The sequence below is a fragment of the Phaenicophaeus curvirostris genome, chromosome 3 (genome assembly GCF_032191515.1).
Source record: "Phaenicophaeus curvirostris isolate KB17595 chromosome 3, BPBGC_Pcur_1.0, whole genome shotgun sequence".
NCBI lineage: Eukaryota > Metazoa > Chordata > Aves > Cuculiformes > Cuculidae > Phaenicophaeus > Phaenicophaeus curvirostris.
The window spans coordinates 64,348,211-64,369,407 of NC_091394.1; the positions used below are offsets into that span (position 1 = coordinate 64,348,211).

Here is a 21,197-nt window from a genome sequence, read left to right on the forward strand (position 1 = left end):
CACCTGATTGAGCCCAGTTTGTGTAATACTGACTGTTGATGGATTTTAGCATTTAAATGGCTTGCAGGGTTGATACACATTTCCCCTCTCAGCTTTACTGTTATAAGGTACATAGTACAGAGAGATCTACTAATCTGCAACTTAGCTATCCCTCATATTGTTTTAAAATGGGAAATAATCAGTGTGAACTTTTAACTGAAACTCCGTTAGTTTTCCAATAGAGCAGAAATAATAGCATGTGAGCAAATATTTCTCTGGATTATTACAACCTTATCATGACACAAATCTCCTATTAGATTTCCACTGAAGTAACCTGTGATGAGAATATATGTTAGTTCAGGAGATTTAGAGGCAAGTTGTTCTTAAATCCTCTGGCAGATTATTTTTGTTGAACTCACTCCATCTTCTCACCCATTAAATTGTTCTGGATACTTAGCAACTATCAAATAAAAGCATGTTAACTGTATTTTCATTTATACTTTTTCTTTCTCTCTTCCCTCACCTAAATGTGCAATTAATGAGTTGAGTTAATTCGTGAGTTTTTATTCTTTTTCTCGTCACCAGTTTGAGTCATAGGAATTTTCCTGAGGCATAATTTTAGCTTCTGGGACTTAATACAGTTTTCCAGATAGCAGTTACCTTTTGAGGTCTTATGACTCATAGGCTGGGTGTCTCCAGTGTATTGCTGAATCCGTTATTTATAATCAGTATCGAATCCATAGTCAAACGTGCATGTTTATCCTCTTGCAAAAGTTACACAAACCACAACCTTATTTTAAAATTTTCCCAACAGGGATAAATAAAGAGCCACCCTTCCAAAATGAGGACTGTGAAGTTTTGTGTTTAAAATTTCAGCTCTTAGGTTGTATGATTCAGCAACCAAACCCAGACACAGGTCTGTTTATTTTATGGGCATACATCTCCTACCATCTGCTCAGCACTACCTGCCAATTTATGAACCGCAAAGGTCTGAAACTTGAAAAGATCTGTGGTCTGCTGCCAGCTCCCATGAGCACTGACAGTGGGCAGAATGGAAAAATGTGTCATGCAACCGGTGTTTGCATGACATGCATGCCCATGAACTCAAACCCAGCAACACAGGTATAATTCCATAGCTGCTAAACTTCCTGGGGCTCTTTTTCACCAACTCCAGCATTAGAAAGGCAAAATATTGTGTTTCCTTCTGAGGAAGTATATTCTAAAACCATCCTCAAGAAATAATGTTCCATTTAGAGAATATGTCTGAAGACTGTACAGTGGAATTTTATTTAGATTAGTTCTCAATGCATTTTACAGTGATTTAAGGCTTTACAGGTAGTCATGATTTAAGGCTTTACAGGTAGTCACTGGACACATGTTGCTGAATCCAAGCATCAGCTCTGAGGTAAATGTGCAAGAGTCTTCTGGCACTGATCCAAAAAGCATTTTATATATTCTTTATATACCTGTTATTTCTCATGTATCTTTTGCCACTTAAAAATCTAGCATAAGAATTTATTTTTATTGTTCATATTCATATTTATCACATTATCATATCAGCATTCAGTTGAAAGCATGTCTATTTGCAGTGCTAAAAGAACACTTGCCATCAATCAGGTTACAGATAATATTGTAAAGGAAATTAGAGTGGGGCTTATTGGGTGTATTCTGGTTTGGCTCAAGTATCTATGTTCTCATAAAATAAGTATCACAGTTTTATGACTATCTGCAGAGTATGAATAAAAACACGCAAGCCGGTAATAGCTGGCTAGAAGTGTCAGATGGCTGGCCAGCAACTGACAGCCAGACTCCAAGTACACACTAAAACACAAGTTAAATTGTGATACAGTATATAAACATCACTCATGGATCCTCTCATTTTCAGAACAACTTCCTGATGCCTGTGGGAGTTGAAAGGCACTGGTGGTCAACCTGTTTTACCAGAGCATCCATTTGAAGCTGGCTTTCCTTTGCCACCTGCCCCTCGATACCACCTCTTAATCATAATTCAGCAGAGCATCTGTACACAGGTTTAACTGGAAGCACATGTGTTTGGGACTAGTCATGTGTTAAAACTAAGTACATACTTCAGTGCTTTTGTGAAAACTTCTAGCAGCTATTGCTCTGTTTATTTGCTGCAGTCATCCCGCACGGTTGACAGAAACATGCCTGCAACATAGTTGTTCAAGAATTGACAGCAATTGCTAGAAATTATGTTATTCCTTGTTAAAATATCACGCTCTTATGAGTGAAAGCCAAATATGAGGATAAATTCTTTTATCTCTAAAAATAATCCTTCAAAGGATGGTATTTCATATTTCAGCCTAAGTATTTCACATTTCAGCCTAAATATTTCACATTTCAGCCTAAATATTTAAGTTTCCTGTTAAACAGAGGACAACTTTTTCCAGATTTGACAATTCTTCAAATCTAAGCAAATCTTAATCTGATGCACTAGCTCTATTCTGGATAAAATCCAGAGATATTTCAGTATGGAAAGATCACTGGTTTCACTGGTTTCATCTCTTTCAATGCATGACTCAGTCCAGCATTTTTACCACAATGTTATCAGTGTTCCCCAGCAGAAAGACTTTTTAGTAGAATGGTACCAGTTTTATGTATCAAAAAAATGTATAGATAAAAAACATAAATTAGGCAGGAATCATTTGTAGTAGTTTCTGTAGTATTCTGTCCAGGCTTTATTTTTGCAGAGTTCCAGTTCTAAAGTATCCAGTGAAAAGTAGCATAAATTAAGCCCTCTGCAAGTTAAATATGTATGACCCAATGGTAACTGATTATTATCAATTATTATTTTTAACTGAAAGTCTGCATTTATCCTTTTCAATGTCCCCTATTTTTTTGCACCTAAGAGCGGATGTTTATTGGATAATAAAAAAGGTTTGTTGATGTGTCGATGCAACTACAGGCAAGCTAATAGATTTGGTAGAGAATGCCATGGTGGTGTAATAGCCTAAGTGCCTACACTTTTAGAGCTGACAATGCAGTCCATGTGTTTCTTATAAACTGGAGAACTGCTGTAACTGTGACACTTAAAATCAATCTTGTCTAGATGTCAATAATGCAGAATTGTATAGTCTGTAAATTTCCTAGACTATTTTCTCCTTCTTCCATTTCTTAAACATTGAGAAGTAGCTCAAAATTGGAAATTTTCATATAGTTGTTTCTGTTATACAATGTTTATTTTCTCATTCTTTTTTCCCTTCAGTTCTGTCCCTGTATATTTCACTGAATGTATTTCTAAGGTGTCATACATTTCCACCCATATTACATCAGTTCTCACAGGACGAATTGCTACCCTATCTGTTGAACTACTAACCATTGCAAGTTTGAGGAACCGTCTTTGAATATATTCACATTGGTAGACTCTGGAGCTGTGTAAGTTTCAGTAGAAGGTGGACCAGTTATTAGGGAGTGGTGTAAAAATTGAGACCTGTCCTTATGGGCAGCATCAAACCAGTTCTGAACTGAAGAAGATTTTCTTCCACAAAAATGCAGCAATTCCAAATCCCCTGAGCGAACCTGCCACACCATCCCTTTTAAACAGCTGCACTTGTGTGCAATATTCAAATACTGCTGAGATGCAACAACGCAGATTACTATTTCCAGGAGCATTTAGGAGCCTCAGCAGGACCAGGGTTCATCATTGCTCTGCAGGAATGCATAGAGGACATGGTGTTAGCCCATAAAAAAATTCTCAGTATTCAGGTCCAGTTCAGCAGAAATTAACTACTGCTGCTGTGTAGTATTTACTACAGCCAGCTAATTACAGCTTTTCAATATGCTGTGTCACACAGCCTCTTTGAATAGCACAGAGAAAGTGAAAACAGGACTCAGTGCAGTAGCACAGCCTTAAACCCGACTTCCTTACTGTTATTATCATATTAGGTCCCCTGACACTCACCCAGCTCTGCTAATAAAGAAAAGTGGCACACACTTACACAGCCCATGATTGTGTTTTCATCTAAACTATTTTCAAATTTAGATCATACCTTTCAAAACAGGAAAAAGGGGAAATGAGATCTTAAGGACATGTTTAAATTCATGAAGTCTTCCTTTTCAATCCCTAGGCTGAGCAGTAATACTCAGAGTCAGTCATACATTACCAAAATGAAAAAGCACCTGTAAAAATATTGTCCCTGTGCTATATTTCCGGTTGCATGTTTTTCAGGGTTTCATAGCTTTGTGATAAAATCTGACACAATGTTTAACCCTGAAGTGTCTACTGCAAATACTGGGTAATTACACTTCATAGAAACCCTTAACTTCACTACCCTTAACACACCTTTCATGAACTGTCTAATTAAGTTCCCTCTTACATAAGGGGGCAGGAACTCTCTCAAAGCTGTCACAATCTATTAACTAAACAAGTTGATTTGAAAGCCTGCTTAGGTGAATATTTACAGTGCAACACATCACAATGTTTCATGCTGAATATATATTTTTATGTCTTAATTCAGTAATGAATTGCACTTACTTAATTTTAAGGCAGATTAATACCAGGGAACTGAGACCCAAGGTACCTACCAAGTCATTTGCTGTTGTCTTGCTTATGTAGCTCTAAGTCACAACCAGAGTTGTGCCAGCAGCCGTCAGGTACATCTTTAAGTACCCTATTTGCTCCCCTTTGCCTCTGAAATGACTTTATAAGGGCAAATTTCTACCCCCAGAAAAGCATGCATCGTGCCAAGGACATCATTTGTGGAGAAGATCTTGCTGCATTCCCATGGCAGTCTGGTGCTTGCCTCCCCAGTGAGGAGCAGGCACATGTTTAAACTTCACATCTGACAGAGTTTAAAGCAGCCTGAGCACTGAGAAGGATAGGAGAGGGAGAGGGAGAGGGAGAGGGAGAGGGGAGGGGAGGGGAGGGGAGGGGAGGGGAGGGGAGGGGAGGGGAGGGGAGGGGAGGGGAGGGGAGGGGAGGGGAGGGGAGGGGAGGGGAGGGGAGGGGAGGGGAGAGGAGAGGAGAGGAGAGGAGAGGAGAGGAGAGGAGAGGAGAGGAGAGGAGAGGAGAGGAGAGGAGAGGAGAGGAGAGGAGAGGAGAGGAGAGGAGAGGAGAGGAGAGGAGAGGAGAGGAGAGGAGAGGAGAGGAGAGGAGAGGAGAGGAGAGGAGAGGAGAGGAGAGGAGAGGAGAGGAGAGGAGAGGAGAGGAGAGGAGAGGAGAGGAGAGGAGAGGAGAGGAGAGGAGAGGAGAGGAGAGGAGAGACTGTTTCAGTTGCAAGGGAACTGCAATGATCATCTAGTCCAACTGCCTGACCAGTTCAGGGCTGACGAAAAGTTAAAGCATGTCATTAAGGTCGTTGTCCAAACACCTCATAAACACTGACAGGCATGAGACGTTGAACAACTCTCTAGGGAAGCCTGTTCTAATGTTTGACTACCCTCTAGGTAAAGAAATGTTTCCTAATATCCAGTCTAAGCCTCCCCTGACACAGCTTTGAACCATTCTGCCATGTCCTATCACTGGATGCCAGGGAGAAGAGCTCAGCATCTCCATCTCCATTTCTTCTCAGGAAGCTGTAAAGAGCAATGAGGTTATGCCTCAGCCTTCTTTTCTCCAAATTAGACAAGTCCAAAGACCTTAGTTACTTTTCATAGAGTGCTCAGTCTTTTTACACCTTTACCCCTCCTAAGCTGCCTCTACAATTTCCAACCAGGGGCAGGGAAGACTAAGGGAAGAGCTGACAGCCAGCACATGCAGAGCCAGGTTGGGTCCTAAGTGCACGTGCAGCAAGGCCCCTTGCAAAGTGGGAGTCCCACCCACTTTCAACTGGGGGTTTCAGGACTCTGTTGGTGTGGGTGTATTAGGGATTTTCTTCCATGTTTGCTTCTCCTCTGAGGCGGAAGGAAAACTGGAAATGGGGAGGTGAGAGGGAAATAATTGATGGAGGGTAGGTGATGAAATGAGATGAAAGAAAGAAAATATGAGTTAATGACAGGGAAAAAGGCTGACAGAGGTTAAGTTTCACATGACAGAAACAATATAGCAGCTTGTTGCAGCCAAATGGCAGGGTCTTGCCTTTCCTCTCCATTAATTGTTTTTTTGGGGTTTGGAGGGGTGTTGGTGTTTGTTCATTTTTAAATTCCAAATTAGTCCTCTTTACTGCTGCTTAGGGAGAGAATAAACCTGTGCAAGGGTCCCTAAGTCAGCACACAGGCAGAAGCAGGGACTATCCCATATTCCTATGGCAACAGTGGATTTTTAGATCCGCTTAGGTGTCTTGTCAAACATGACCGTGAGAAGGAAGATAAATATGGGGAAAATAAGAAAACATATCCAAATTAAAATTTAATGAATACATATTTAGTTTGTGCATGTGCCAATATTTTTTTTATTGATGAAGAAATGGGGACCCAGAAACCAAACCTAATCGTCCTGAATTTCAAAGAATAGTTTGGTATTCGCAGCAGGAAGGAGGGTAAAAAATGGGAGGGGAAGGGGCAGCACATCAGTCAGAATCTTCTTCTGTGTGCATTAATGCATTTTATAGATCTGAAGATGAGCAGAAGGACCATTATGACTTACTGCATAATGCACACTCAGAGGCCAGTTATGCTGGCATGGGCAGGGATTCAGGAAATTTAGTCTAAAAATTCCGCCTTAGAAATCTGAAGCATCTTTATAATGACACTTTTTAAAGCAAAAATTAGAAAAAAAAAAGAAAAAAAAAAGAAAAAAAAAAGAAAAGGAACTGAATCACATTTAATCCCTGTTTTAAATAGAGAACTATTATTGGTTCATGCTAGATATTAGAGTCTTGTTTCGATGTTAGTCATAATACTGTTAAAAGTGATCTAAATGGCCATTGAAGTCACTCCTGGAACCTCTTGCTGTACTTAGTGTTAGACAAAGACTTATTTTACTTGAAAATGGTGCTTTTGAGACTCATTAAGGACTAGTGCCATATGTTTATAAATGTAACATACCTAATAAACACAAGAAATACAGTGGTACAGTCAGTTCTTATCCTGTAACAGTCTTCTCTTGCCATGATAGGTAGGTGCAAATGCTGTTGCAGAAGAAAATCCTGCAAAGTGTTATAGCTCTCAGACACCTCTGCTTGTAGAAAGTTACCTTGCCACTTATCGTAGGTGTAATTTTACACTGAAAGTCTGGGCATTTGTGGAATTTCTTGGGCAGCCATCAGATGCATGCAAGTCTAAGGCCTTTTATTCACAGTTTACTGTTCTGGGATCAAAGTCATGCCAATCCACAGGCAAGTTCTCTGAGCATGGGACCCATCTTGTAGCTCAGTCCACATGTTAGGCCAGAGAGTACTCTCCACTGCTGCAGTTCAGAGTCACATCAACTCACTCCGCAGGTTATCAGGCTTGTAGTGATAGGACTAGGGGAAAAGGGTATAAACTGGAGAGAGGCAGATTTAGGCTAGATATAAGGAAGAATTTCTTCACCATGAGAGTGGTGAGGCACTGGAACAGGTTGTCCAGGGAGGTTGTAGGTGCCCAGTCCCTGGAGGTGTTCAAGGGCAGGTTGGATGGGTCCCTGGGCAGCCTGATTGAGTGGGATGTCCCTGCCCATGGCAGGGGTGTTGGAACTGGATGATCTTTAAGGTCCCTTCCAAGCCAAACTATTCTATGATTATGTCTTGCTATTACTAATGAGGCTAGAGAAAGATACACTGTTTAGTCATGGGAACAGAAAAGGGACACGTTATAGGGAACCTTACCTGAAACTGCAAGTAAAATATTGCAGTTATCAGTAGCATTATTGAGTTTTGTTCACTAAACTATCCACCCAAATTAAATTGTTCTTGTATGTAAAGTCTGGCTGTTGTAGGTTACGATGCACAAGTGGACAAACTCACTGAGTAATAGTAATTTATAGTTGTATTTGAGTCATAAATAAACATAGTTATTACTAGTTCTCGTTGTTATTCACACTACAGTTAACAGGAAATCTTTGCATCTTAGCTTGTGTTGAGTGTAATGAGTGCCAGCCATAACCCAGCAGCTATATATGGCAAGCTTTGGGCATGGGCAAAGAAGCTCTAGTCTATCAGCACCTATTCATGTTTTTAACGAAATTACATTGCACTTTTTTAAGACAGTTTGTTGTGGAAAAGAAGACTGAAGTCCAGTTGCTTTTTAATTGAAATGTGAAGACAATGGGATCCTCTGGAAAAATCCCTCTGAAATCTTCCATCTGGTTCGGTGATGTTGATAATCAAGTCAGACAGATATTGTGCAGACAAGCTGGAAAAAACTGTTTCCACTCATTCTTCCACAATTGCCTTGATATTCAGCAAATGTACAATGCCTTTTACAGGTGCTTCTTCTAGACTGCATCTTTTTCTCCCAAGTCTAATACAAATCTCAGGACTTAAGTATGCAATGGAGTTTATCCAAGCTGATTTATTTGTTTACTGTCTTTACAGTTCTTCCCCTGTTTGCAACTGCTGGGTGTAGGCAGGGTGACCAGGGATATCAAACTTTCAGGCTTCTCCCTTCTCACATAAAACATAAAGAGCCAGCAATGTTTGCAGGTCTGAGAGGCATGGTTTGCAAAGCCATGTCCTAGGGTGCAGGTACTAACTCTGGCCCTTGGTAAGGAAATAAATTATATGTTGTTAGCGGTTTATGTATTTTTCTATAAATCACATGCACAGTTTGCCCTTCTCTTTCCCAGGAACCCTACAACTAAACCAGTTCTTCATCTCTGGGTATTTTTTATTTTCCCCTGAATTATGTCAGAAATCCCAAGTCACAGAACAAAGAAAAAAGTTTGCTTTTTCAAAGAAAAAAAAAGAGTTTGTGAAAACAGCCCTGACAGCTACACTCTGTGGCTCAGTAAATTAGACTTTTTACTTGCTCCTTTCAGGGATTTGTTTAGTCTAGATACTCTTGATTTATATATGGTTTTTTTGGCTGGGTTGTATTTTTTTATGCAGATTTGCAGTGATTTCATTCAAGCTTATGTTGCCTAGTGTAAGAGAGATGTTCAGAAAACTGTGAGTGAATTTAGCCCCTGTAATGTTTCCTTTCTCAGTTTGTTATATAAGGAATAATTTTAAATAATAATAATTTGCTCAATTTTTAAAGAAATTTTCCTGTCTTGTTTTACAATCCACCTGAAAGTAGCAGGAGTTTGGGAGACTGAAAATCATCTTCATTTCTCTCTCTCACAGAAGTGGCAGTGCACAGAGGATGCTTCTGGCAAACTTCGAATTCACAAATGTAAGGTATCTAGCGACATACTTGCCATCAGAAAAAGGACCCGCAGCGTACACTCCCGGGGATACAGCGGTAAAGACAAAGACTGCAATTGTGGAGACACTGATTACCGAAACAGCAGGACCCAAAGAAAAAATCAAAGACAGTTCTTGAGAAACCCTAGTGCACAAAGTAAGCGTTACCTGATCTGTTGGGCTATGAGCAGGGGGGAAATGGCTAGCGGAGTGTTGGCTTACCAGCATCCTCCTGCTTTCAGCTCCGTGTATAATGAGCACGTCCGTAATTGGCAGTCAAGTTCTACATAACAGCTTTCGTAATAACAATGATAATAAGAATATTGTTTGGAGCAGGGCGAGGAGCAGTCCCTAGGCTGGTGGCGGTGGTGATGATGCTCTGGTGCCACCTATCGCGCTGCTCGGGCTCGACAACCTGCTCATCAGCCGGTGCCCTTATTTGCTAAGATGGACAGAAAAAGTGTTTTCTTGTATCGTTAACACTGAATCCCGTTTGGTGATATCCTAAAGACATCGTTTGTGTGTTGACTGCCGTCGGACTGAGCTCGTGCTCGGCTCTAACTTTCCAGAGCCAGGATCCCCGCAGGGACACGAGTGAGATTGCCGTGTCCTCTAGCGGAGCGTGGGCTGAAGGGGATGTACCAGCGGAGCTTAGGACAGTCATACCTGAATTTGTTTCTGCTAATGGTTTCTATGAAAGAAGCCTTTATTTTAGGTGCTAGAAGTATTTTCAGCTGTCTCCCCAGCAATGACAGCAAAGTTCTGTAGCTGTAGCAATAACAGTGGACCTGGATTTCTGACTGTGTTCAAGACCAGGCTGTATCCTCCTGCTTTCCATCTAGAATACTAGACTGAGGAATGAAATAAAGATGTGTCTTTAAAACAGTAAGATAGTGAAACCATATGAGAAAGGTAAAGTTAGAAGATGCTGCACAGATGTCTATGAAATAAAAAAACCAATGTCAGTATAATCCAAAATATTTCCTGATTCAAAGTCTCCCCAGCTCTGCATGTGAACAAGTATCTCTGGTATTCTTTGTATAGTCAACCGCAATATTGTCTGTCTTCAGTTGTCTCATTGTTCAGACTAAATGCTGCCTTGATATATTTTTTTCCATTTGTTTAGTATGATCTAAGCAACTTCATTGTGTGTACAGACAGACCTCTGCTGAAAAGTCCACATGTCAGACTGCCAGGGTGATTCTCAAACTGAGGAATGTTTCCCTAAGTGATATTTTCAAGGAGAGATACCTGTCATGTACCTTGGAAAGAGAAGATGTCACTAGCTTACCAGCAAGGGCTGAATGAGGGTTACAACTTGGGAGGGAAGTGACTTGGGGAGAGAAGGAGTGGAAGTATGGAAATCATCTGAAGGGGGCATCGGAAGTCCCTTTGTAATGCTTTTCTCCTTTACAACATTCTTATTCCTTTTGTCCTCCTGCTCCTCCTGCTCCAAATCCACTTCAGCACTCATCCAAGTAGAGCAGAGAAAGATTCATGATGATGAGACATTGTTAAAAAAACAACATTGTTAAGGGAAAGGCCTCAGTTTTTCGGTGACATTTGGATAAGATGCTTAAATATTCCAGGCTCTTTTAGTGACTTGAATAATAAGTGGTATCATCACAAACTGTTATAATGCAAGAAAATATCCCACCTGACCCTATGAATCTTTCTGCATTATTTTATTAAAGAGCAATTTGGTTATAAATCAGAAAGATGCTTTGAAACTAGAGTTTTTCTCTTCAGGAAGAAGGAAGTCTTCATTGACTTGACCAGAAAGCCTTTTTTCATCTGACAGCAGGCAACCATTGAAACAGTTTTGAAGGATTTGAATGAAATGTTGAATGAGGCTTTACTGTCTGCACTTCTAAAAGATTCTGATGAGGAAGGTTCAGTGTGAGTCTCTCAAAGACACTAACATAAAAACTGCGGTAGAAGCTACACTACCTGCCAAAGGCAGTATTTTCTTACAGCTCCGCTTTTGTTTTGCTGCATGAATTATTTTTAACCATTAGATGATATTCAGCATGGATGTAACAAATGGAAATGCCTACAACTGATTTTCACAAACTGAAATATATATATCTAGGGGTCTTTGTGTGTGGTTTTGCTAGAGAGAATAAGCTTTGGTGTGATATTGACTGTGAGTTTTATCAGCCTGATTTGGGACAAGTGCATTTAGCAAAAGAAGTAAAAAGTGTAAGTTGTTCCAGACTGAGTCCAAACACAGGTATTCTTGTACATAACATTAAAAAAGAGTTAGTTGCCTCAGTTAATCTGACCCATATGCACTGCTTGCAAAACTACAAGACAGTAATTAAAAGAGCTGTAACCCTACCAGGCTCAGAGCTTTCAATGGGAATAAATCTCACTGTAGTTCTACAATGCAGCAAGCTTTTTGTGGTACATGAGTTGTACACATAGATACATAGATGTGTGTGTGTGTGTATATATAGATATATGTATGTATAGATACATGTACAGTCATACATGATGGATTCTTGACCTTTTAATGCCTACATTTAAAAAGGAAAGTAGTTATCCTTTTAAAAAGTCATTTTTATTTTAAAACATAAGTGAATCTTACATTACATGACAATTTACAGGTGTTGACCTTTTTACACATTACTAAATGGCTTTATTTTCTAAAGTAGTTTCTAACCCTGTAGTATCTGATTCTTTGGGTGTATCTTGCTAGAGATATGATTTCTGAGACGCTCTTTTTATTTGGAGATACAGATGCTTTCTGTGGCATGAGGTCAGACCAGCATGGAATGAAAAACCATTGAAGCAATTGAAATTCATGCTACTCATGAAAGTGTGGGCCCTGATATATCAAAAAAAAATCATTAAATAGTTTCTGTAAAGCCACAAGAGGGAAAAAAAGATGATTTCATGGAATAGCATTCTTGCTTTTTGGAATATGTTTTGTGTGCATGATATCAGTCATGTAGATGGGAATATTTCTTTCTTCTGCTTCAGAATACAAACCCCGATTTGTTCACACTCGCCAAACTCGGTCCTTGTCTGTGGAATTTGAAGGCGAAATATATGACATAAATCTGGAAGAGGAAGAACTGCAGGTGTTAAAGAGCAAAAGTATCACCAAGCGCCACAATACTGAAAATGAGGAAGAACCAGAGGAAATCGATGAAGCTGCCAGTGATGTAATGATTGCTGATGGCACTGATGCTATAGGTCAACCCAACTCTGTCAGAGTGACACACAAGTACGATTGCTTTTTCTGTGGGTTTTTTTCCTTAAAATGAAATCTTCTTCATTTTCTAATTGCATTTTCTCTCCACTATTTCATGATTTTATAGATACAGTATTTAAAAACTTAAAAATATTGTTGTAGATTTTAGATAAACCCGAATTGTATTTGTTAGTAGGTAGAATCATTTAACTTTAGTATGTGTATTTTAAGGGGAGGCATCTAGTTTAAGTTTTATTTAGACTAGGAATCTCCAGGGGGAGATTCATCCTCTGTATAAAAACGTGCATCTCATGAGAGATTATTCATCCTGTGAAGCTGACAGTCCTGCTGTTCTTTATAAAGTCTAGGCTACCAGCTTAGTATAGAGGCCTAAATTTGAGACAACTGAAATCCCACTCTAAATGAGGGCAGATTAGATCAGTTACATCATCTTTCTTAATGCTTAGTTATTTGCAGCTGCTAACTAAGATATATTAGACCTTTTTATCCCTGAAAAGACCTGCAATAATTTTTCCACCCTGGAAGATGCTTAGATTTCTGGTTTTAGCCCTACCCTAAATCTGAATGAAAAGGTAAAAATCTCATAATATTTTTTTAGTTTTAAAAAGTTACTATGATTGATCTGAAAAACCAGGCAAGTACAAGCAACAAAAATCTTCTATTTTATCCATTTCATTATGTTTAAAATATAAACAGCATTTCTCTCCTTGCTTGTTGTTTTGTTTTTTTTAATAGCTTTCTGGAAGAGTTATTATTTCTCCAGAAAGTATTTTGACTTTTAATGCATACAGTATTGCTTTCAGAATTCTTTGAGTGAAAAAAAAAACCATAATAATATAATGGGGTAATATGGGGAGAGATAAGCATCTAAGTCTTTTTTGTTATTCTTCTCAAAAATTAAAAGAAGCACTCTGATGAAGCAGGACCCAAGAAAGATTATGTCTATGAAATTGGAATATTTCCATAATTAAGGAATTTCTTTTTGTCAGCAGGGAGACTGTGAAAACCTAGCTTGTAGCTTACTGGATTTTTTATCTCATTCCACATCCTTGGCATTCCATGTGTTTTTTTTTTCTCTTGGTAGACCTGTTTTTTTCAAACACTGAAATAACTATTTATGTAATTGCACCTGCGTTCTGGTTTGTGGGTTCGGGTTTTTCTACAATTTGTTTGAACTCTTTGCTCCAACTTCGATCCTTGTTAATCTTCATTGATTATATTGATCATCAGCCCATTTACTATGTTCTGGTATTGACTATTTTGCATACTTGGACAATGAGCACATTCATGTGGCAAGAGAAATATATTTCTCAGCAGCCTGTGGTTAAATAAGAAATGGCACATTTGGTTAATGAGAGACTTTAAATTCTGAACAGATGTTTATTTCAATTTCAATTTAATTTCTGCTTGGATAAGGAGTCTCCAAGATGGCACTGCCACTGCAATTTCGCTTGGGAGGCACAGAGCATCTTTCATGGATGAGGATATCTTTTATTTTATTTTGCAGAGAAAACAGATTGAAGCAATTATTAATAAGTCAACATGAGAAGATCTTGTTGAGTTTCCTTATTTATTTATTTATTGACAGAGTATAACAAAAAATTGATTAGGAATGTTGGAAGAAAGAAAAGAAATAGCAAGGCAATTGGGAAAACACTGACCTCCTTCCTATTTGTTAAATTTATGTCTACAGGTGTTTTATTCTTCCGAATGACACTATTCACTGTGAGAGGGAGCTGTACCAATCCGCCAGAGCCTGGAAGGACCACAAAGCTTACATTGATAAGGAGGTAGGAGGTATTTTAAAACCTGGCACTGCTACCTTTTCAAAGAATAATTCTGACTCAGAAATATTCCCTGCAGATTGAAGCTCTTCAAGACAAAATTAAGAATTTGAGGGAAGTTAGGGGACACCTAAAAAGAAGAAAACCAGATGAATGTGATTGTAGTAAACAGAGGTAAGAGAGATGGCATTGAATACTGAAAGCTACACCAACTGTTCAGGCTAAAAATATTTTTCAAGTTTTTTGAGATGAAAAAGAAAGAACATAAGCTTTATTGATATTTATAATCACTGTAGGTACTCATTTTAGTTAGATCCTTTTTGAGAGTAGGAGATACTCTGAATCAAAAGGAGAGAGCTATTAACATTTCAAGATTAAATGTGTTTGTATTCTACTATCATGTTTGAACTCAACTATAGTTTTGCTATAATCTAGCATAGGATCACTCACGCAGATAGACTTTTTTAAATGAAGAGAAAATCATGACATTCTTTGTAGTTCTTTAAGAAAATGTCAAAGTTGTTGGTTTTGGTTTGGTTTGGTGTTGGAAATGGTTTCATGACTTGATAATTCTTAATTATTTTTCCTGTAGCTATTACAACAAAGAGAAAGGTGTAAAGGCCCAAGAGAAACTCAAGAGCCACCTTCATCCCTTCAAGTAAGATTGTTGTTATCCTCTCATTCTTTAGGCTGGCTTTTTGGTGACTGGAAAAATATAGTTTGGGGTGGTTGGGGATTTGTTTGTGGGGAAGGAAGGACAGGAGGGAAAGAAAGGTGAATGTTTATGAATAATGTTTTAAAAACATTGATAGAAATGGAAGAAATCAATAATTTCAGAAGATGATTGACTTCACGATCATTACAAAGAAGCAGTTAAACTAAATGCAGCAGTGCATCATTTCGCATGCTTACTGGAGAGAATGCCTAGTTATAACATCTGGGGTGGAAGCCAGCTAGAAGAAGGCCATATTCTCATCCCCTCATCTTTGAAAAAGCCAGAAAGATGTTAAAAACTGCTTATGCTGTTGTTAACCAAATAAAGACTATTCTCTGTCAGCCATGTCCAACTTTCTGTCTGAACAGAGAAGCAGCACAAGAAGTGGATAGCAAACTGCAGCTCTTCAAAGAAAACCGGAGAAGGAAGAAGGAAAGGAAGGGGAAAAAGCGCCAGAAGAAAGGAGATGAGTGTAGCCTTCCTGGACTAACATGTTTTACCCATGACAACAACCACTGGCAAACAGCACCGTTCTGGAACTGTAAGTCTTACCTCCACATGCAGATGTGAATGAGGTTATCCTCTGTTGCATAACAGAGTTCCCACCTCATGCAATCACTTACACTGTGTGTGCTTGTAATTGTTGCATCGCTTGTTGATACCAAATCATCACAAGAGGCTCAATGCTGAACACCGCAGAAACAGAAAGGAGAGTTGGCGCCTAAAGCACAGACTTTAATAACCAGCCACTGATGCTTGTGTTACCTTTTAGAGATCGAGATGACCAAATATTTCAAAGGAATTTTAATTGGTTTTCCAGTTATCAATAGTAACCTTATTCTTCCCATTGTCTCAAATACTTTTTGGGGACTTGACCTTTAAAGTTGTCACAAATTTCAAGCCTACTGTGATTTTATCAGTTTGATTTCAAGTGTGCCATAAATAACTTACCTTATTGTGAGGAAAATACAGGTATTATCCCTTATGAATTCTTCCCATTGTTCCCATTTTTTATTTTCTAAAATAATTTAAAAATCACAAGGGTGGGACATTCACCTGGTGTATAAGAACAATGCAATATATATAATATATTTCTGTGCATCCTCGCAGTGCTCCAGGAACAGTTGTGGCATATTATAAAAAAATTCACTTTGATGCAGCCCATAACTGAGAGAAGAGCTAATGTGTTGATTCAGCTTACACAGATAAAAAGGTCCAGTGCTGTTACTGATTTTAGGAATTTTGTTCAGCACAGTGACAATGTTACAGCAATTTGCAATACTAATAACAAATCTAAATTAAATAAAACTCTAAGGCAATATTAATATTTTATTATTGGATTTAAAGAGACATTCTTCTACAGCAAAACTTTCTTAGCAGTTTGTTTAAAACTTTAAGAGATACCTTTCTTACAGCCTTTTCTGCTGGTAGAACAATACTTTAAATGAGATACTCAGGTCACCTCTATGGCTGCTCCCACCACTGTGACACCTGGAACCAGATGTCTTCAGTCTGAAGTGGAAGCTGGCCCTAGGTTTCTCCAAGCTGAAAAATGAAAACATGTAGTCGAGTTACACTCCTTGGGGTTGTCCTACAGAGGCCTGACTGACTGCACCGTCTTCTGGTTTTGTTAATAGAAAAGTTGAGAAAATTGCATTAGCAATATTTATTCTGTTTTAGATGAGAATTTAATGTTATTTAAATAGAAGATTATTTTAATTGTTCTAGAATTTAAGTACATGAGAAGTTTCACCAGCAGAAGAAACAAGCATATTAATGTTCACTGAAAACTAATAACATGGGGTTCTTTTCAATTACAGTGGGCTCTTTCTGTGCTTGCACAAGCTCTAATAACAACACTTACTGGTGTTTGCGAACAGTTAACGACACGCACAATTTTCTCTTTTGTGAGTTTGCAACTGGATTCTTGGAATATTTTGATATGAACACTGATCCCTATCAGGTAAACCCCTTTCCCTGTTACGAAATGTTGTTCACTATACACCTCTAAGTTTTTTATTCTTATTAACAACTATTTTTCCCCTCCATTCCTCTTTTTCTCAGCTGACAAATACAGTGCACACAGTGGAAAGAGGCATTTTGAATCAATTACACATACAGTTAATGGAAATGCGAAGTTGTCAAGGTTACAAGCAGTGCAATCCAAGGCCAAAGGGACTTGAAACAGGTACAAGAAATAGAGAATGTTTATTTCCATTTTATTCTTTTTTTCCCTATCTGTTTAAGTACAGATTGTATCCATGAAGCCTCATTCTCCTGAGTGTTTTTCTGAATAGTTTGGAATGTTCCACATGCACCATCCTGCACAACCACATGATGAGAAAGCTTCTTTGCAAGTTCACCTAGGTTATTTTAGACAGATACTGATGGCAAACAACATTTGTCAGAAATGCTGCATCATGTTATTTGAGCTAATCAGTAACAAGCACGTGCAGATCTTCATAGTCATAACTTTTTTCTCTGTTGCAGGGTTTATTTGGTTAGTGTTTGCTTCCCAGTAGCAGGTGAAGTATTAAAACCTGTGTTTATTCCTGTTGCTCTCTATCTATATGAACAACCTCAGATGCTACCCCACAGCTGAGACTTAACATTGAAAACTTCTAATCAGGAGTAGTCCCCTCCATTTTTGAGGAGAGCAATATTTCTTTAGAAGGGTCTCAGAGTACAAAAGTAGCTGGTATTTATACTTCATAAGTCTGAAATTCATTGCATTTAAACTTGGTTGATTGAATATTGTGTTTTCTTTTACAGGAATATTCCCTTCTGCATATTTTGTATCGTTTTATTTTTTTCTCTCTCTCTTTACCTACAGATCTTTCTCTTTGTTACAATATCTAATCATTTCAGAGGGTTATTCTTGAAAAACTGTGGGTTTTCAATTAATTTGTATGAAATTTCCAGGAAATCTCTGTTGGACTGCAGCTCTGTCTTTAGTTAACACAGTACATTTCTTTTTAGGAATTAGATGCTGTGCATGGAAAACTACATTGTGAATGGTTTTACAAGTTCTAAACACTAACAAAAGTTACTCTTGTCTTTTCCTATATCAGGAAATAAAGATGGAGGAAGCTATGATCCAAACAGGTATCCACACTTTTTTATTTTCCTCAGCAGCTTCTTTCCAAATAATTGCATGACTCCAGTCCATTTCAACTAACGTCCGTATCCTGCCATGTTGCACACAGCATAGGTTTTGATGCATGCATTTTCTAATTACTTTATCTGAACTTGGCCAGTGTTTTTCAGATCTACCATTATGCATTTAACGTAGCTCATTACCATAGAAAGACTTCATACAGCTCATATTTCATGCTTGTATTTTTCTTAGATGTTTACATAGAGAAAATGACATAAAAAGTCACCTCTTTTGGGTTGTTTTCCTGCTATTGGGTTGATTATGGATGCGTTGGGGTTTTTTTCTCTTTCTATTTAGAAAGTCTATACAGCTGGTTTTTAAACATAAAAACAAGTATGCTTAAAAAGTTTTCTGAGGTGTATATATATGCAAAGAGACTAATCAAACCTATGCAAATAAAGTAAAATCTTCTCACTGGTTTTAGGAAATGTTGGCAGATGCTGCTTTAAGCAAAAGCAATGATCAATTCGAGTACTATGTGCTCAGAAGCCAGCAGGAGGCACTTCAATATAAGTATGGCAGAAAGATGAGGCTCTTTTCCTTTGAGTAGGAAGACATATGTTTCAGACCAGATCACACATGCATGCAACCAATTTTTTTTAATGAAGTTGTAATATGTGAACTGAGGAAGCGTAACAAGTGAGGTATTTTAACACCTAATGCTTGAACCTGACATATACGTGGAAGATTGCTGTTTGCAAGTGTATTTATCACATCCACATGTTTATCATGTAGAGCCCAGTTCCTCCTGGTGGGGAAACCATTCAAATATAAAGCAAAAGCCTGAACAGACTGAAAAAACTGAGGTCATAACAGTACTGCGTTTGCTGCTCAGCAAGCAATACTTGTACCCATGAGAAAAAAACAGATTAAAAGTCTGTTGAGTGTCATATTTAAGTCTAGGTATCTTCTCGCTCTGTATCAGTTTTATATATTTTCATCTCCATGCAGTTTGTTAGAGTAGCTCCCAATACACATTATTTTTATGAGATGTAAGCTGGGTCCAAGAAGTTTGCAAGTCTCCACAAAGTTTTTCTTCACAGTTTTCTGAAAATCACTTTGTCATTAGCTCCCAGCAGCCAGGGAACAATTAAGATAGTGTATTTCAATGTTTTATAGATCTCTGAATTCAACCAGCTAATTTTTCCTTGCAGCCAATTTTGCATTTTCTCACTTGAGTAGTTTTGGGATCTAGGAAAATGATAAGCTTTCCTTTGGTTATATCACATTGCTCATTACAGCCCAGTGGGAACTGGTCACTATAATGATAGAAAGTAATCGCTGTAATTATGCTTTTAAGTCTTTCATTAGAAAGGCACCCTAATAAGCATTCCTCATTTAACTAGAGACCTAACAATAATGGCATTTTTTCACTGTAGGATTGCATGAAATAGTAGTGCACATAGAATTAATCTTTAAGTTACATCTTGCTACACTGTTTCATAATGAAAACATTTTAACTTCTGATACCAAATCAATAGACATTATGTTACTGGGATACATAGCAGGTATAGTAGAACACAAGCGATATGGCTCTGTGCCATTACATTCCAGACACTCAGTTTCTCAGTATACACAGATGCCTGGGTTCAATATTTTGGTTCAAGTCCCATCTTGGTGAAAAATGTTTTTCTTTTCTGAAACACAAAAAAGTTTTAAATGAACAAAAATCAGAAATCATTAAAATGATCTCTTAGAGGATTCTTTACTTGATGCATGCAGAGAAACTGGTAGAATAAGAAGGAAGAATCCCTAAGCTGCTAAGTCATCTGAACTACCCTTCATGCTTCCTTCAGACCATGTAGTTCACCATTCAGTTCTGTTTCTGATTCAAAATACCCTGAGTTACTATGGCACTATAGGTGTTACAAGTACAATACAGAGAAAACATAGGAAAAGAGCTTCAATGCGGAAGAACTTGTCTCATCTGTCCTTTGACGGACAGAGCAACTCTGCTTGTGTGAGGTTTTTCAAAGCCACAAAGGAGATGATTATACCCACTTCTCAATAGTCTCAATGGTGGTATATCCAGATCCCTTATTAGCTTTGAGAAAATGCATGCACAAATGGTATCATGGGGCACTGGAGTATGGCAACTGGGAAGTGAAGCTTAGCTGATGCTTGTTTTTTGAAACAGTTAGGAACAATTTTTCTTTAGCTGAGAGATTCCAAAATATTGACTGAAGAATTCACTGCCATGCTGTTACTCAGATACAACTCATCTGCACTTTTCTGTTTCACACCTGTGTATAATGAGATTTCTTACAGAGCAAAAACTTTTGTTTCCTCTCTCCTTCTCCCTGTATGCTTCAATTTCAGTGGGAAACTTTCATGCCTATAGCTAACTTTTGGAATTAAGCTGTGAAGTCACTCAGTCAACCAACATACAACCAGATCTAGAAACTTAAACTTCACTTTACTATTTGTTTAACATATATGTATATGTAACCTCTGTCCCATGTGTTTATATAAGTTTTTTTTCTGCTTGACGTAAAGATTATGGAACAATTCCCAGTGCCTTCCCAGCTGTGAAATGCCTCTGAGACTGCAGCAACAGAGACACATTTAAAGGGGAAACTATAGACCCAGCACAAAGAACTGTGTAGCTCTAACATTATTTTGAGCTATTTTGCAGGAACACAGCAAACTCCTTACTGATCTTAATTCTGTGCAGCACAGCCTTGTTGCCCTGCTGCTGAGGCTGATGAGAGATCCTGCTTCTCCTCACCAGACACCAGCTCTTCCCTCTGCCCACCCTGCCACCCTGGCTTGCCCAGCTCACCCCTTTGTCCTACTGCCTGGGACAGGCAGGAGAGGTGCCTCTGGGCCCAAGGGCACCTTTCTGGCCTCCACTTTGCCCCACACCTCCCTGGTCCATCCCCAGATCTGTTACTGGCCAAACAGCAATACTCTTGTTTCAATTTCTGCTATCACATACCAAACCCCTCTGGCCACTGACTCTTCCTACAGCAATTTGTTTTCCTATACAGGTTCTGATTTGACAAAGAAAAAACATGTATGAAACTATCAACACAAATAGTAACAGAGCAAAATTTAAATATAGTCACATTTGCAGTGTCATTAATAAGTTACCAAGTTTGGTGACTAAAAATTCCTC

General features: G+C 38.4%; 1 protein-coding gene across 4 annotated transcripts in view; it reads left to right on the plus strand.

The window, feature by feature from the left end:
- Nucleotides 1–21,197, plus strand: part of SULF1 (sulfatase 1) — a 124,478-nt gene that overhangs the window by 98,666 nt on the left and 4,615 nt on the right. For 3 of the 4 annotated variants that reach the window (XM_069854226.1, XM_069854227.1, XM_069854228.1), the window contains 8 exons: nt 9,144–9,360; nt 12,189–12,435; nt 14,117–14,213; nt 14,287–14,381; nt 14,800–14,865; nt 15,291–15,463; nt 16,743–16,885; nt 16,987–17,110. In XM_069854226.1, the coding sequence (XP_069710327.1) occupies nt 9,144–9,360; nt 12,189–12,435; nt 14,117–14,213; nt 14,287–14,381; nt 14,800–14,865; nt 15,291–15,463; nt 16,743–16,885; nt 16,987–17,110 (1,162 nt within the window). Of the gene's footprint in view, nt 1–9,143; nt 9,361–12,188; nt 12,436–14,116; nt 14,214–14,286; nt 14,382–14,799; nt 14,866–15,290; nt 15,464–16,742; nt 16,886–16,986; nt 17,111–17,993; nt 18,028–21,197 lie in introns of all 4 variants that reach the window. The other variant, XM_069854229.1, reaches the window with a different exon arrangement.